This window comes from Sciurus vulgaris (genome assembly GCF_902686455.1).
Source record: "Sciurus vulgaris genome assembly, chromosome: 1".
Classification (NCBI taxonomy): domain Eukaryota; kingdom Metazoa; phylum Chordata; class Mammalia; order Rodentia; family Sciuridae; genus Sciurus; species Sciurus vulgaris.
Window position 1 is genome coordinate 204939796 of NC_136461.1, and position 18282 is coordinate 204958077.

Here is an 18282-nt window from a genome sequence, read left to right on the forward strand (position 1 = left end):
GGAGTGGCCCCCTGGCCCCAGGATGCCTCTTGCCATTCCAAGGCCATCTCCCTTCAAGGCCTCGGGAAAGGAGATCATTCTGCACCACTGCCAGCTTGGTCAACCCTGGTCACCAAGGTTACACACCCAACCAGGGAGCAGCTCTCAGGATGATCAGGCCATACACTTTGCTCATCTCCCTGTCTCCCAGAGGTCACTTGAGAGCTACTTTACATCAGGTTTCTCCAGAGAGTGGGTGTTATGGATTGAACTCAGTTCCCCACAAAATTTCTGTATTGGAGTCCTGACCTCCAGTTCCTCAGAATGTGACCTTCATGGGAGAAAAGGTCTCTACAGAAGTGACCCAGGTAACATGAGGTTCCCAGGGTGGGCTGTAACCCAACATGACTGGTATTCCTATAAAAAGAAGTTTATACACAAACATACACAGGGAGAACTTTGGGCTGAGGTACACACAAGCCAAGGACGTGGAGGCCAGGACAGAGGCCGGGCAGATGCTCTGTCACAGCCCTCAGGAGGAAGCGACCAGCCAACATGCTGACCCTGGACTTCCAGTCTCCAGCTCTGAGACCACAGATGGCTGTTGTGTGAGCCACCCAGTGTGGAGTTCCTCTGACTCACCTCCCAGGCCCATGTCTTCCAGAGAGCCAAAGCCTGGTGGGAAGGATGTCTGCGTGCAGATGAAGGAAACTCAGAAACAAGACTCACAGAAGCCCCCAGTGGGGAGATGCTCTGTGTCCTGACAATGTCAGCACAGTCCATGTTCAGGAGGGCTGGCAGCAGGAAGAATCCCCACCTGGGAGCTCAGCACCCAGCAAGCGCTTTCCTGCCTCAGTGAAGGGGAGGCAGGCCCACGGCCCATGCCACACCCCCACACCACCAGCACCACAGCCATGCTGACATCTTGAGAAGTCCATGGACACAGGAGGGGAACCAAGGTCATGCCACCACAAAGCACAAGGGTGGAAAGCCAAACCAGGCCTCTGGCCTCCAGAGCACTTGCTCTTGTAAGGCTATGACCAGAGGCACAGATTCAGGGCTCAGTGCCCCCAAGATTCCCCTTAGTACCTGTGAATTCACAAGTGGTTTGACTTTCCAGTGCCTCAATTTCATCCTCTATTAAATGGCACACTTAGGAAAGGGGACGTTATATTAAAAAAAAAATAAAAATCCCTCTGAACAGTAGGGTCTGAACACATATCCCACCAAACACCTGGGACCCAACAATGCCTGCCAAGCCCATGTGTCTGAGTATAGGAAATTCTTGAGAAACCATCCTGAGCTTTCTGGCCAACCACAGATCCTACCACAATCCCAGGCTGTGCCAAACAAGCTCAGAGCTGCTCAGTGTACTCCTATCACTGTCCTGCACTGCCCTCAACCTCCTGCTCACAGTGCCATGCTGGAAAGATGCCCTGAGCACCCCCTGCGGCATCCTGGAGGAGGCCCCACCACCCAGCGCCCCTCGGCACCTCAGCATCAGGGCTCATGGAAGCATTGGGAAGGGTTTTGAAGACGCTGCGCTGACCTCCTGCAGCCCCTGCTACGTGATTTTCTTCTTTTAATCCCTGAGAGTTTGAAAGCAATTTATCTCAGAGCTTATCAGGACCCCTATTTTGTGATGCCTTTGAAGACTGTCAGAAGGACACAGACCGTGGTAGCGGGTGCAGGGAGAAGGGTGAACTCTTAGAACTCATCTACTTCTTTTTCAAAACATCAGTTCCTTAGAGTTGGGATGAAGCCCACACAGCAAACCTAAAAAGAGCTGTGGTTTAAAGAGCACCTGGCAGAGGCGGGAAGTGGGAGAGAAGAGAGACCTGGCCATGGGATGGGAAAGCACCCAGGCCTTGGAGTCTGTGTGCCCAGATGAAGACACCTTCAAAGCAATCAGGACCCTCTGAAAGAAGGGGCACACCAGCCGGAGCCACAGCCATGGCAAGGGTGCCAAGCCAGCCCCAGGTCCAAGGCACAGCAACCAGCTCACCATTCTGGGCACCTCAGAGGCAGGTGGCATGGCCCCCAAAGGAACGAGACAGTTCTCAAGTCTGAACCTCCACACCACAGGCATGTAACCCACGCATGAATAAGTGGCCCTATAAAATACCTGATATCAAGTCACTGAAACACAGGCAGGGAATTTCACACTGAACAATTTTTCACAAATAAATTCCCTGGTCGTGGTGCCTACTTTCCTCTACAGCTTCACTTACTCGTTCCTCAAATGTTAAGGGGTCCCGTTACATGGCAGGCACTGTGCTAGGGATGAAGGTGTGAAACCCCAGCACACACCGGCTCACTAGGGAGATACACACATACTCAGAGCCCACCAATCAGCATTGAGGGAGGCAGGAGGTGCAATGAGGCACAGGAAGTGTGGCGCTTAGGTTATATTGAGTTGATCAAGTTAGAAAACAGCCAGAATGCACCTGACTTAGGACTGCGGCAGAAGATTCTACTTTCCACTGGAGATGGACATATCCGTCAGTGCTAACCTCAGCTATTCTATACACAAACACAGCTGTGCTATCCACAAGCTCTGGTAGCCTACGGCCTGCTGCACAGTGGATGAAAGGCCCCAACAGGACCACACTGAAACCAGCCTGCTTTGAGATCCAGTAAGAAAGGATCATACTCTTGCAGCTCTTGAAAAGGAAGAAACATTATGTTCAATCACTTTAAATAACAGTTCCCTTTACTTGATAAAAATACATACTGACCAGAAGTACCCATTTGTTTCCAAAAAGATACCAAAAGTACTTTCCTCTACTTTTTTGTGCTCTGTTAGCAATAGATTATTTCGGCTTATTTTTAGCAAGTACACGTAAGATCGTTTAAATATGAGTTCCTGTACAATCAAAAATAAATGGTGCACTTCTCAAACCCTGAGGCCAAACATCCTAAACATGCACAGAGAAATCAGAGACCCTGGAGGACGTGCCACCACCCCCACTGCCAGTGACCCTCCTCCGCCTCCTTGTAGCAGGCACTTTGGACAGGCTCCTCCATGCAGACCAGTGACCCTGCCGTGTCTCTTACAAACATTATCGCACTAAGTTCTCCCAGGAATTCTGGAGGGTGGAACTGATGTCCCCATTTACAAGTGAGGGACTAGAGAGGTTGGGAAGCAAAGCCACACCCCTTCTAAGACTTAAAAGCAACACTATACATGCCAGCTCCCAGGTTCAAGCTCCAATGACTGCAATGGCCTTAGTGACAGGTATTTCTGAGCTCTTCTGAGAAAAAATGCAAATTATGTTCATGTGTGAATACGGCATAGTGAATCCCACTATTACATATAATTATAATGTACCAATAAAAATAAATGATCTTTTTTTTTAACAAAAGTCAGAGGAAGTCAGAGGCACAGGGGATAAAGTGGTATATCAGGCACCATAAGCCCCACTCACTGCTATTTCTGCTTGTGTTAGGAGGAACTTCTTTCTGTGACAACCCCAGAACCCCGCCTCAAATGCGATAGAGGTGGGAGTTCAGGAACCACACTCTAACAACTGCCCCCACTGGACGGCGACTCAGGAGGGCACCAACTATAGCACTGTGCTCAGTGGCTTACAGTCCTCTACAACAGGACCCCAGGAGGTTGCCCCCTTGACAGCACCACCCAGCACACTGTACACACCAACGTATGAACGCTTAACATTGAACCAAGACCACAAAAAGTCGCACTTATCCTGGGTATGGGTGACCACCACTGAGAATTTCTATTTCATTCTATCCTATTTCATTTTTAAAATAGCTAATCACACCTCACTAAGTGGATTATACAGCCTTCTCATGGATCATGACCTATGGATCTTTCCTCTGAGAGAATGCTAACCTGGGTTAGGGTTAATCCCCACTATTCTGAGAAGTAGAAGAAAGGACTTTACCCCCATTTTACAGATGAGAAAACTGAGGCTCAGGGAAGCTAAACAAATTGCCCCAAATCACAGAGGTTGATATGAGATCTGAACTTGAGTGTATGAGAACCCAAAGCCCCCTCTCATTCTACTAAGATCATGTTTTCTGACATCTCCTCTTTACAAAGTTTATACAATGCTATAAAGAAAGGATCTGCTCTGGAAATATCACTAACTCCTTTGACTAGGTCCCCAAATTTCCTTGATGCCAACAGTCAGCCGTTCATATTCATAGGTTCCTCATCGGTAGATTCAACCGTGAATCCAAAAATACTAGGGAAAAAAGTCTGTACTTTTCCTTGTTATTATTCCCTACCCGACACAGTATAACGACTGTTCACATGGCATTTACTTTGTATTAGATATTATAAGTAGTCTAGAAATGATCTGAAATACATGGGCGGTTATGTGCAAATACTATACCGATTGGTGTAAGGACCTTGAGCATCCTTGGATTTTGGTGTCATGGGTAACCTGGAACCAATCCTCCTGGATAACAAGGGATGACTGTGTATCTTTGACTATGAACTGATACCACGGAGTTACTAATGGACAAAGCAGGCATGGGAAGAAGTTACACCAGATGTGCACACTCCTTTCAACCATTACATTTATTTTTAGCTAAGAAAGAATAGGCAGAGTCACAGGAACTGGCAATTTGCCAAATTATCCCAGCATCGTAATACAACTGGAATGGACCTGGATACAGGCCCTCTGGAGGGTAGGAGCTGCTCTTTTAAATGTCCTTAGGTTTTTCTCTGCATAGGAATCTGAGCTCAAAGCAGTAAACGCCAATTACAGAACCACAGTAAGACCTGCTCCCATGGCCAGGGTACTGGTCAAGGAAAGAAGCCCAGCACCCACGCTTTTCCCAGTCACTGCGCCACTCCCTAACCAGCCAGTGCCTCCCAGGAACAGAATCTCAGCGCAGCCACGGACATCCTGAAGGCTCTTGCACTCCGTATGCATGGTCGCCCCTTCTCAGAAAGCAGGAGGTGTCAGCCTCCACTTTCTGGAAAAGGGAAACAAAACTCAGAAACACGATGACGTCTGCAAGAGGACACAGACTGGAGCTGAGACTCTTACTGGGACCCACGTCCCCACACTCGTCCGCTTCACAGCAGCGACGACGCCACTCCCGACAGGAACGGGGGATGGAGGGACCATAAAGACAACACTGCGGAATAAGGATGGGGCCCTTTCTTCTCAGCATCTTCAAATTGTGGAAAGCGTTTCCAAGGACAGTGTGGAGTTGGGAGCTCCACCCTGTGGAGTTACCCCTGGAAGGACGGCGGCAAGTGTCCTCAAACTCAGCACAATGCAGGGCATCCACACGACACAGAGCCACTAGGCTATGACAGGAGCGGAGTGTGAACACACGCTATACTACAGACGACGAGATGGAAGAGAGTCGCACGTAAAAGGTTTCATGATTCCTTTTATATGAAGTGTCCAGAACAGGCAAATCCAGAGACAGAAAGCGGATCAGTGGTCTCCAGGGGCTCAGTGAGGGAGACAGCTAATGGAAATGGCTTCCTCATGGGATGACAAATGTGTTCTAAAGTTAATTGTGCTGACAGTCACATAACTATGGACATAATAAAGCCACTGATGTTTAAATGAACAAATTGTATGATATGTGAATTATGTCTTGATAAAGCCACTACCAAAAAGAAAATTCCTGGCAATGTGCCTTGGAGATCCACATAAAACATTGGGAGATAGCATCTTCACTGTCAGGGCAAAAACATCTGCAAGAGGGGCAGCAGAAGACTACCTGTGTCAGCTTGCCACCGGAACGCTTGGCTTCATCACAGAAGTGATTTACAGGCTCAGAAGACAAGTGATGTCTAACTCAAAATACTGGGACCTTTTCCATAAGCAATGCTCCTGACACAGCAGCAGTTCTCCTGCTTCATGGAAAACGCTCACAGTAACTCAACATCCTGGTCCATCTTACCACACTTGAAGCCCCGGCTAGAGCTGAAGGCCTCCTGCTTCAGAAGCAGAAGCCACTGCTCATCTTTGAACAGGTCTCATTTGAAGACTTGCAAATGTCAGTGTGGCGAAGGTGGAAATCTGACTTCAATGCTACTAAGAAAACGGGGGTCCTGACAACAGGCAGGACAGCACCACCTTTACACGGCTGGCCGGGTCACGCTCCCTTACTCAGAGCACTCGCTCCTCCTTTGTCCCTATGCTAAGATGATCACTCACACGGCAACAACTTGCCCACTCTTTGGAGTCTGCAGCTCAAAACCTCAAAATCATGACACTAACAGGCAACAGTGCTTATTCCAGGCCAGGCACTGTGAAGAGAAACTGACATACATTCCCTCGCCTCATCTCAGCTGAGCATGGGTAAACTGAGGTACGGAGTGGTTACATGACTTGTCCCAAGGCTACCCACGGTAATTGGGCAGCCAGGGTTAACAACCAGTAGCAAGTTTCCTGCTTTCAACTGCCACCCTATAGGTCTTCTCCCAAGAACTGTTGCTCACACCAGCTTCTCTCCCTCTCGACTGCAGAAGACTTTGCAGCAAAGGCACCTTAGTGAATTCTGCCACTTCCAGTTTTCTTGCTCTAAGAGGGAACTGGAAGCAATGCCAAGCAGACAGTAATTCAATGAAAAATTACAAACTGAATGCCTTGATGACCTGCTCACAGAGGGCAGGGGGAGAGAGAGAGGAAGAAGAGGAGAAGGAGGAGGAGGAGGAGGAAGGGACAAACAGGGAGGGAGAGGAAATGTGGATCAGGAAGTGCCAGGTGCCAAGCAGAAGCCACACAGAGGCAACCACATGGCCAACACCCCACCTAGTTCTTCACCTAGAGCATCCCATGCCACCTCCAGTATCCACAGAAGAGCTCCACACAGAAACAAACACCTGTGTACACATGGGGGGCATGTAAACACATCTGTAATATAAAATGTGTGTACACGTATCTGAGTTTGTATGTGTGCATGTATGTAAATGTGTGTGTATGCATATAATGGAACTTCATGTATATGCTTCATACAAAATGCTACAAAAGATCTCAGAAAGAACATCTGATTTGTCCAAGGTCACACAGCGTGTAGGCATGCTGGAACAGTGTTGGAAGCCAGCTTTCAGCCTCAAAACCCACAGTACCCAAACACCTCGACTTCACCCTTTGTGACAAAACACCAGAGAGGTTCCAAAACCATGGCAGCACACCAAATTTCTGAAGCCTCTTTTTGTGCTGTCTGTACTATTAAACAGCATGCAATCAAAACAGAACCACACCTGGGCCAGGTGTGCCTCCGTGAAGGAGGCTCAAGTCACTCTCAGGTGTCAGCCTCTCGAGTCAATTTGGAATCTACAAAAGTGAGCATCCATTCACTGTTACACGATCTCACACTGGAGCACTAAACAAACATTACCACTGTGAATACCAACAGCAACTCAAATTAACACATCACTTTTTTTAATAAAAGTGCTTTGCAGACACTATGAGTGTTTTACAACAAGTAACATGATAACATGACAGCAGTGGTCACCAGCATTCTCTGTGTTCTTATACGTGCCCAATACTCTTCCTAGTATAACCATCTAATCTAATTTATCTAATTTAATCTCCCAACAACATTTGTTGGCAGCTATTTTCATCATCCCCCTTGCTGGCAACTTGTCAAAATGTCATTTCAGAAACCCTTGCTTTATTTCTATTCTGTAGACCTTCCTTTTGGAGACTTTTCTCAGATGCTGACAAATTTACACAGAAAGCAATTGGCTCGATCTAATCTTTTTTTCAACATATTAGTGACTCCTGCCATGAAAGCAGTCCAGTGGCGCCTTCCGTGGAGGAGGAGCCGTGGAGTGGGAAGGCACTCCCTGCTTTCGGGACTGGACGTCCACGTGTGGACAGCCTGCAGCAAGGGACACCTCCATAAGCATCAATCTGAGAAAGCAATGAGCACCCAGGGGAGACAGGGCTGCCGCTCGGGCGTGCTACTTACCAGCTCTGTGTGAACTTTAAGATGTGCCTGTAGCTTATATTTATCTGGAGTCGAGTAGTCACAGCCGTCAGTGGGACACTTCAGCAAGATGTTGCTGTGTTTCTGAATTACATGGCGTTTAAGGCAGTTTTTGGTGATGGAAGAATAATGACACTGGGAGCAATAATACAGATGTTCCCGGGTGTGGGTGCGGACATGCATGTCAAAATGCACTTGGTACCAAAAAAGTTTGCCTAAAAAAATATTTTCACATGAGAACAAGGAAGTTTCTTTTATACTGAATTTGAATTTTTTAAATTATTATTATTTTTTAACTACTACATCTCTCTCCCTCGTAAGCTTGTCCAGGCCACCCTCAGCCTTTCCACCACATTTCTATCTGGAAACTACTTCTCAAAGGTGGCAGACTGTACATATTAAGGTGCTATCATCTTGTGCATGTCGTTAGGGACAGGGAGGGGGAAGAAATGTTTGTTGAGGACCAAACACTATGCTGCACATGCACAAACAGAAGAGTCTCTAAGCCCCACTGGCAGTCCCCAACCCAGGTCTGGAGCTGGGCTCTCCACTCCCTGCACCCCAGCTCCCAGGAGATCCAGTAGCCGTGCATTTACTGTGCGCTGGAAGGGTGCCGTTCGGGACCACTCTACAAAGAGCTGTGGCCACTTTCATACCTTCTCTCTGCTCACCCAGAATGTGGCCACAACTCACAGCTCGACTTGACACCTGTCACATACCAGAAGAAAGATTCTTCTTAGGCAGAGTGCTGGTAGAGGCTGTGTGTAACCCTCCGCATGCGCACATGACCACGCCAGCACGGTCTACTGCGCAGTCATCCTGGCTGCCTCCAAAGACGCCAACTGCTACCTTCAACACGGGGTCACCTGTTCCTATCTACCATGGAGGAGGGTGGCTCGTTTAGGAGGTGTTCTTTGCAAAGAGACATGAGCTCCAGTGGAGCCCGAGGTGACAGAGAGCTGGGCATGGACAGGGCTGCTGGGAAAGAGAGCTTCACTCAGCGCACGCCCAGTGCGGCCTTTCCTTACCACAGTATTCACACTCCAGGTCTCCGTAAACCTTCCGGATCCTCTCGCACAGGCCCGTGTTCATTTGCTTCTTCTGCAAACTGTCCAGGACCTTCATAAATGCAGTGCTGCCAGGCCGGTGCTCAGAGGCAGGTTTGCAAGAGTCAGGATGACACAAGATGTCCCCACTATCAGCCACCTGAGGAAGGAGGTCTGCAGCCTCAGCTGGGTTTGACCTGAGACACCTGCTAGGATCTGGTTCACTGGCTGCAAGGGCAGCCTCCTTCTGGCCCTCCCTTGGAGGGCTCTCAGCATGCTCAGTCTCCTGGGTGGGTCCTGCACTTTTGGCCTTGGGTAGCAACAGTGTGACTTCCTGCCCCTGAGTCTGGGCTGAGCCTCCGTGCTGGGCTCCTAGGGTCTTCTCAGCAGCAGCAGCAGCCTCAGGAGAGGAGGCATCATTTTTCAACAAAAAATCATCTGAAACCACAGCAAGAGAATGCAAATCTGATGTGACCACAGTGGTTTCCAGCTCGCAAGGGGACAGGGCAGTACTTTCAGCCTGAGTGGTGCCCAAGGGCACAGCCGAGTCAGGCATTTGCACAGGGACTTCCAGCTCCTTCTGGCCCTCCTCCTGCTGAGCATCCACAGGACAGGCCTCCTCCTTGAGCACATCCATCCCCTGGCAAACGCATTCCTCCTCCACGAGCTGCAGCTGGTCCCCCAAGGCCTCTTGTTGGATGTCCCCACCAGGTTCCAGGAGGCAGAAGCTCTGGTTGATGGAGCTGGTGAAGACCAAGGCCTCCTGAGCTGCCCCGTGCACCTCTTTGATGTGGGAGCGCAGCCTGATGGAGCTGACGAACTTCTTGAGGCAGATGGCACAGACATACACAAAGGGGTGCTTCCTGACATGCAACTCCAAAGCCTGGTACTTGGTGGCCCCATGGCCACAGAGCTCACAAGCAAAGGGCCACTTGTCACCGTGGACCAGCATGTGGCGGTCGCGGTCCAGTTCGTTCTTGAATTTGCGCTCACAGATGTGGCAATCATAGAGCAGCTGCCGCTTGCCCTCCCTGGTCATCAGGCGGAGCTCATCCAAGGCCTCCTTGACCTTCTTGTCCTGCGGATCATGTGTGTCCCGAATGTGCTTGATGAGGTTCTTGACGTCAGAGTACTTCTTCTTGCAGAAGCGGCAGTGCTGCTTGATCTTCTTGTGCACCCGCTCAATGTGCACCTTGAGGTGGCCCTTGCTGAGACACGTGAAAGAGCAGTAGTCACAGGCAAACTTCTCCCCGGTGTGCTTGCGCAGGTGCACGTTGAGGTTGGCCTTGATGGCGCTGGCATAGCTGCACTGCGGGCACTTGTATGGCTTCTCATTGGTGTGGATCCTCAGGTGGGCCTGCAGTGAGTGCTTGAACTTGAAGACCTTGTTGCAGTACTCACAAGTGAAGATTTTCAGCTGGGTGGGACCTAGCCTAGAGACAGAAGACAGTAAAGTTACCTTCCTCAGTAAGCAAGCACCAAAGGCTTAGTAGTGAACTCAACGGGGCAGAGGACAGGTGAATGTATCATTCACTCAACAAACAGGACCAGAAGGACGGCTGGTCAGACACAGACCAGATGAAAGAGCAGGTCCTGGTCCCATAGTAGCTCACAGTATAGGGAAAGAGAAGTCAGGCCAGAAAATACTGCAGGACAGGGTGGCCAGTGCTGAGAGGTATGTATGCAGGGCAGAAGGAGAAAGACTCCAATGTGGATGAAGGTAGCTGGAAAAGACTTGCTGAAAGAAATGTCTTAAAGAATAAGAAAGAAGGCAAAGGGATGTGAGATTTGTCACTCACACAAGCACAACAGTAACCATGTGTGTTACAAAGCTGATCTGTATGCATTCTGGGATTTTTTTTTTTTGACAGATGGAGTCTTACTGGGACAAATTTAGTCTCCATGAGAGTAGTTTGTTGTTGTTTGGGGTCAGGGGATTCTGTTTGTTTTTGGTACTGGGGATTGAAGCCGGGGGCACTTTACCACTCAATCACATCCCCAGTCCTTTTTATTTTTTTATTTTGAGACACAGTCTTGCTAATTTGCTTAGAACCTCACTAAGTCACTGAGGCTGGTCTCAAACTTGCCATCCTCCTGCCTCAGATTCCTGAGTCGCTGAGATTACAGCCATGCACCACCACGTCCAGTTCGTTCTGCTGTTTTGATAATCCAGACCTGCCTGTTCACTTCAACCACTGTTGGGGTGACCTCATTCCCATCCTGCAAGCTTCCATATAAGGGCCGCTCATTAGTGAAAGACCCTGGGTCTTTTTCCAGGTCCTTGCTTCTTCCAGGAGAAGAAAACCAACTTATCTAATTGTTGGATTTAGAACAAATCCTAGAATTCCCTGGCTGAGCTCCACCTCTCCCTTTCTGGTGAGGAGGTGCCTGGCTGTGTAGATGACAGGTGCTCAGCCTGGGTGACATCTGCACACCAGGCCAGAAGTGGCTCCACCTGGGGGTGTGAGCAGCAGGCTGCCTGACACTGCAGCATAGCTAGAAAGATCAGTGCTGCTCAGTGCCACTCCCCACGGCTATCAGAGGCAGAGCTGACATCAGACTCTGTCCTCCTGCATCAGGGCTGGTTTAGAGCTCAGATGGGAAAACAGCATTGTCATTTATTAAATGCATACACATTTAAACAAATGACTGCCAGTGATTAACAACTGCCCATGTGTAACATACACTGTCAGATTTTGCATGTGGTAGAAAATAAAAGCATAGTGTGCCTTGTGGAGCCTGTAACCTTCAATGTGAATGCTGAACAAGACAGAGCACCAACCAATGATTATTGAGTACCTCTAACATGGCCAACTCTACATCGACTATTCAATCCTATTATACCCATTTTACAGATGAGAAAGCTGAGCATTTACCCAACATCTTACAACTGGTAAGTGATCAGAACCCAAGCAGACTACCTGCTTCTAGAGCCTGCTCACTCATCCTCTCCCTCTACTGCCTGAAATGACTGATGCAGACAGCATCCCCAGTGATCCTGCACACGGAGAACGCTCCCTGTATGGGGCTTTGCCGCTGTTGAAATGGCAGTCTTGTTTCTGAAATCAGCACATGACAGTCACCAAAGTACTTCATACGCACCAGGGACAGAAACAGGCCGAGGAAACCAGAAAGGCAGGTAGGACTTCCTCTGTGGCTATCACTGTTCCCTCCCAGTGGGGCGTCCAGTGAACCAAAAAGGACCTGTGACGCACCAGTACTCACGCAGAGCTGTTGATCAGATACCATCAAGCTTCACCTACTGCAACCGTACAGTCTGCATTGATAACACTGTCCGCACAACCAGCTCTGATCAACACAAGTAAACTCATCTCTAAAGTAACACCATTTAAATGGACTGCAATCCATAAACACCAGTGGGTATGACTCACATAATTAAAATATTCAAATCTGAAAGTCACTCGTATGCCTGCATCCTCATGGCATATTTAAGGGAAGTAATTTGGACCTTTCCCAAATGACAGATATCCAGAAGGTGATACATTTTATTGGTATGAAGGACACTGAAGGAAAAAAGTCCTGGATTCATAATGTTAATTAAATAAACGAACCTCAGCATTTCCTCCTCTAATGCAAGATCAAAATGGTCTTAAGAGAATCTTCTGAGTTTTTGCATTATTAGACAAGTACCTAGCAAAGTCCTGCGTGCCCTGTTGCTGGCAGAGGGTGATAAATCTGATGAAGATGCACAGCACTGGCCTTTGACTCTGAGCACAACCACTATGTCTACGAGCAGATGCACAGGGACTCAGGTCCATACAATTTCCACTAGATTATTTTACTCCAATGTTGCCTATTCAGCGAGAGACCTACTGTCACGCTGCATTTTAGAAAGAAATCGGGCAAACTTTACAAGTTCATATACCTTAGCCCAGTTGATCTACCTCTGGGAAGGCATTTAGATGAAGGTGCTCCTTATCTGTTTTCCACAGTCATTAAGAACAGAAAACTGCTTCAGGGCATCAACACAGAGAACTACTTTCTTGGTACATTTCTTTTTTTTCACTCATTCATTCATTTAGAAAAGGGTTCCAGGCACTAGAGATACAAAAGAGAACAAAAGCAAACAACACCTCCTCTCTGGAGCTCACCCTGCTAGTTTCCAGTCAGCAGTAGGGACCATTAGGTCCCTGCGGGAAGGAAAAGGCAGGATGCTTCCAGCACCTAGTTCATGGCAGATGACCTTGTCTGGGGGAAAGGGAAGGCCTCCCCTGAGGACAGGATGTCTGAGCAGAGAGCCAAAGAACAAACAGTAGCTAACTAAGGGTGTGGGGAGGAGCCACAGGTACCACCAGAGAGAACAGAGAGTGGCTGGAGCAGGTGGCTGAAGCTCATGTTTCTCCAGGAGAAGCAAGGAGGAGACTGAGTTGGGAGGGCCAACCTTGGAAGACCTGTTCTATGGAGATCAAGGCAAACCCTTCAAGGTAACAATCAGATGAGCATTTTAAAAATCATCTCATTGGCTTCCAAGTCCAGAGCTGAGTAGATTGCACTACATCCTTAGTAAGTTAATGCATACAGTTAAGAAGCATAAAGTTTGTGATTAATTTGAGTAATAATGAAAATATAATGTGACTAAGTTTCAAAAACAAGATACAAAATCACATATAAAATATAAACTCAATTTTATAAAATGAATATGCTGAAAAAAGGCCATAGGGAAATACATTAAAAATATTAACAGTCTTTGGGTAATAAGATTACAAATTATTTGTTCCTTAGCTTTCTGGGCTTAGAAAAGTTTCTATATAAATCTGTATCATACCTATTTAAAGGAAAAAATGATATAACCTAAGTGTCTTAATCTATACTTTATAGAACAAAGTTCTCATGAAAAAAAAAAAAAAGCTGCCTTTCTTAACTATTCTATAATTGACACAATGAATATTAAAACATGCCTAATAGGAATGTGGCCTAGATCTGTTGATGGAATTTTGAGTACATTCTCCTGTTACTAGGGTGTCATTCGGCTGAACTCCTCCCCAACAGACCCTGAATACTGTAATAATTAGTTGAGGTCTGCAAATCCCCCTGAGCTGAGACAGAGAACGATCATGAGATTTAATTCTATTACAGATTTATCAGGGGAATGAGTATTCTTACAAGTCCATCGAAGACTTCAGTTGTTCATATGTACAAGAACAGAGGACTGAGGCTACATACAAATCATGGAGCAGACCATGTGATGTGACAATGTAGTGGTGTGACATGTGCAAGGCACCACACTCACATCTCGTCATTTATTCTCACCAATGAACTAAGATTCCACCAGACAACCATATGCCAGGGTGACATGACCAAAGGCAAACGACTGTGTCGAGCTGCACAGAATACGGGGTTCCCAGGGTCGGGGCTGGGTTGGACTCTGTCACATGCCAGCACCCAGCATGTAACAGGTGCTCGCTTTGCTAAGTTGAACTCAGGGAGAACAGTCTGAAGACAGCGGAGGGTGGTCTAGTCTTTAGGCTTGAGTTCTACTTGAGAAGACCTCACTTTGCCTCTTCTAGAAACAGAGAAACACTGGGAACTGGCATCCCTTTGTCTTTGCTCTTAGATGGGAAAACATTTTCAGACTTCTGCAGGGACATATCATAGCTGAGACACCCGCCCTGGGAGGAGGGTATAAGGAAACATGCTCCTTCACACAGGGTCAGATTGACTTCTCTCTGCATTGGGAGCATAGAGTTTAATGGTGGTTCATGTTTGAAGAAATCATATCCTGCCATGCAACAATTTCACTTCTATCAATTTATCCCACAGGAAGTCTAGAAGATGAGTGTTCAAAAATATTAATCACTACACTGTCCATCATAGCAAAATCTGTCTATTTAAAGGACAACAGGCCCACATGATAGCAAATACAGATTTCTACAGTGCTGGGAATCAAACCCAGGGCCCTGCAGATGCCAGGTAAGCACTCCACCAGTGAGTTACATCTCCAGCTCTTAATATTTTTTAAAATGAAAGGTTTCCATGGTGCAGTTTTTTAGAAGTTGAAAACAGTACACTTGGTATTTCATGCTTGAAAAACATAATAAAATTAAAGCAATGTGTGTTAATATATTATGAAAAAATTATGGAGATATGAACCAAACTACCAATAGTCATTAAATCTGGAAAAGGGAACTATGGTTTACATGAAATCATATCATCTGGGATGTCTAAACTATAACATGATTGCAGTACTTTTAAAAGAGGGGAATGAAGACTGTTCATAATATGTGCAGTAGAGAAGTCAGGCTATACTTATACCTTTCCTAATAAAGGTCAAGCACATTCGCTTGAAGTGAAACGCTCCACACTTTGTTAAGCCTATTGGTGCTCAGTTCCAAAAGCAAGTTGCTGTGCCTTGCATTTCAGAGGCAATATGCACTAGGACCTGTGATGGAGAGTGAATTCTTTCCTTAAGTCAAGAAGTCAGCATCCTTTACAATTAAGCTTGCAGACAGACAGTAGGCAGACAGACAAACTGACACTTCTCCCCCTCTGTGGAGGTCACTTGTGCTCATCTCCAGCTGGGGTCACACAGGGCAGAACACTTACCTGCTTGACTTCATGGGTTGCTCGTATGGAGTCTGTTGAATGGCGTATTCCTGGTACCCTCTCCGTGGTACCAGGTCTGCTGCAGTGGTCTCAGGATTTGCTGCACCTGTTTCAGGGGGCCCCGCCTCTACTGGAATGATCTTGGTAGCACCTGAGATGCATGCACAATACACTGCTTACTGGACGGCACTAGAAAGGCACTGACCCCTCCCAGCAGAGGCAGTGCTGCTGGAAGGCTACTCCCTTATGGAAGGAGTCCTGTGCAACACACTAGTTATCCTTCAGCTGACACATTTAACTTGAATGTGTGCCTATGCACTCTAGTGCATGTGTGCACATGTGTGTGAGGGGAGAAGGGGCAAGTTTTCTAATCCATCTAAATGTACTCACAATGTACATTTCCACTTACAAACATGTCACACACAAGGTTTTAATCAGAGCCACAGATGTTGAGCTTTAAGCACAGGCTGCATGGAGACAGCACGGAAGGGCAAAAGTGTAGACAGGAACTTACACCATTTGGGGTCAGTCCCAAATGTGACATTACCTTGACATCTGTCGATTTCTCCTTCCAGACCATCATTATGATATGAAAAGTTCAGAATGAAAAATCTCAAAGGTCCCCTTTGCATCTTGGATTTTATAATATGAGATGATCAAAGACCACTTTCTAGCAGTGGACCCCCCACACATGCTTGCACATACCAAGGATGCACGTGCATGTGCCTGAGTGTGCCTGGACCTGTGTGGCAGGGTGAAGGGAGGAGTCAAGTGCTGTAAAGAGAAGTTTCCAACCAACCTCTTGTTTCTGGAATATCAAAGAGAACTAATTACACTTTCACCTCACTTGTCAAAATCTCAAAATATTGCCACTAAATTTTGAGAAAAACTGTAGAAAATTTCTCTAGCAACCACTGAGAATATAAAACTCTCCTCTGAACAGGATAATTATTCAGAACAGAATAATACTGTTCCGAAGTTAAATGGGGCAAAGTGACTTTCCAAAAAGTTCTAGCCACCTAATTTTACATTGTATATTCTGTAGTGATTGCCTGACTTGGTAGAGAAGTATTTATTCAGTTTTCACTTAAAATTGTGAGTAACTATTAGCATTGGAAATAGATGTTTAAAAGGCAGTAGTTATTTTTCAAAATCCTGAACTTGATCTTGTAAATTTTTTGATAGCTACCATTCCAAATGAATAGAAAAAAAGCAAAACATTATCATACTTTGAAATCTACTATTATAAGCTACTTTTTTGTTTAAAATATCCCATCCTGGAAGAGAGTGAACAATAGCATAACATACCCACCCGTCATTTTACATAAAATGAAATGGAAATTTCTCGTATTATACAATATTTGGTGAACCCACTAAAAATGCAAATAGTTAAGCAAAGTTCCCTGGGTCTGGGAACAGCTGCATTTGTCTGAGCTGAGTGAGCTGCCTTCCTGGGAGGAGGCAGGTGGGCAGTAAGGGAGGGGACCTCGGTGGAGGCGCTGGAGGAACACAAGTCAGTGCTCCTGGTGAGGCCGACGCAGAGACCCCACGACAGGGGGAGGCACGGGGCAGCAGCCCTGGCTACCCCACACAGTACCCCACAGCCCTGGATGGGAAGCAGTTCTGCTGTCGTCCCAAACTCATGAGTGACTGAAGGAGGGCCCCATCAGCAAGCAAGTCACCAAGACCACAGGTCTGAGCCAAAACTCCCAGTCAGACTACCCTGCCAGGCTGCCCTGGGCACCGTGCTAAAGGCCCATCCTGTCGTTCCCCGCCTGTCATGGGCACCTGGAATGGCTTCGTGAGCAGTTAGAACCACACTGATGATGGGCTTCTTGGCTCCAGAAAGCTGTCCCGCCTCCTTTCCCGAGATCTTCTGGACTTTCTCTGTTTTCTGCACCCGAGGTCTTTTCGGGGCCTTTTCTCGATCATCGTCTTTACACTTCTTTTCTAGTTCAAGGTCCGACTCATTACCTAGGGAGTAAATGCCAAGATATATAAACTATCCTTTCAAATTAGTAACAGTCACTCATGGGGTGGTGACAGTAAAGGAGGTGGGTTTCTGTCCCTCTCCTTGGCCCACAGAGCCACACAGACCCCCTCTGTCACCTCGGGCACCTCCTCGTGGCTTGCCACTCCTTCGATACAATGCACATTCCATGCACCCAACCCAGCCACCACAGGGAGCAGGAATGCACTGCGGGGTGAAGCGGACACCAGACTCAACAATAAATAACACTGCAGAGAGATTCACAGCCTGCCAAAGAAGCCACTCCATACCTGGCTTACACTTCCCAGTGCCTCTGCCTGCAGGTCTGGACCTGGTGGGTGTAAAAAGTGAGGCAGGCAGGTCCTTCCCTGGCAGCCCCTGCAGCCCAGCAGGAGAAACAGACATGCAAAAGGTGCAATCAAGAGCAGTCTGCTCTGTGCTGAATGGAACAGGAGGGTACGGAAATGAAGATTCCACCCATGAGGTCAGAAAGGCTTTAGAGAGAAGCAACCTTCAGCTGCGCATAAAAACCAAGGTAACTAAAGCAACGGCTGGGAGTAGTGGACCAAGCACAAGCAGGTATGGGGGGTCAAAGGAATTGGAATGGTAGGAAACAGGGGTGCCCCAGGCTGAGAAAGGAAAGACAAGGAGTGCTCCAGAGGCTCTGACTCATGAGGAACAAGGGCATAAAGTAAATCTGGTAGAGGCAATAAGCCCAAATCTTGGAAAGCTTTGAATGCCCAGGAGGAGTCTGGAATCTTTCTTTGG

General features: G+C 47.3%; 1 protein-coding gene across 4 annotated transcripts in view; it reads right to left on the minus strand.

The window, feature by feature from the left end:
- Positions 1 to 18282, minus strand: part of ZFAT (zinc finger and AT-hook domain containing) — a 205147-nt gene that overhangs the window by 118890 nt on the left and 67975 nt on the right. For all 4 annotated transcript variants that reach the window (XM_079134761.1, XM_079134763.1, XM_079134762.1 and 1 more), the window contains 4 exons: positions 17313 to 17498; positions 15525 to 15675; positions 8943 to 10393; positions 7897 to 8129 (listed from right to left, as the gene is read on the minus strand). In XM_079134761.1, the coding sequence (XP_078990887.1) occupies positions 7897 to 8129; positions 8943 to 10393; positions 15525 to 15675; positions 17313 to 17498 (2021 nt within the window). The remainder of the gene's footprint in view (positions 1 to 7896; positions 8130 to 8942; positions 10394 to 15524; positions 15676 to 17312; positions 17499 to 18282) is intronic.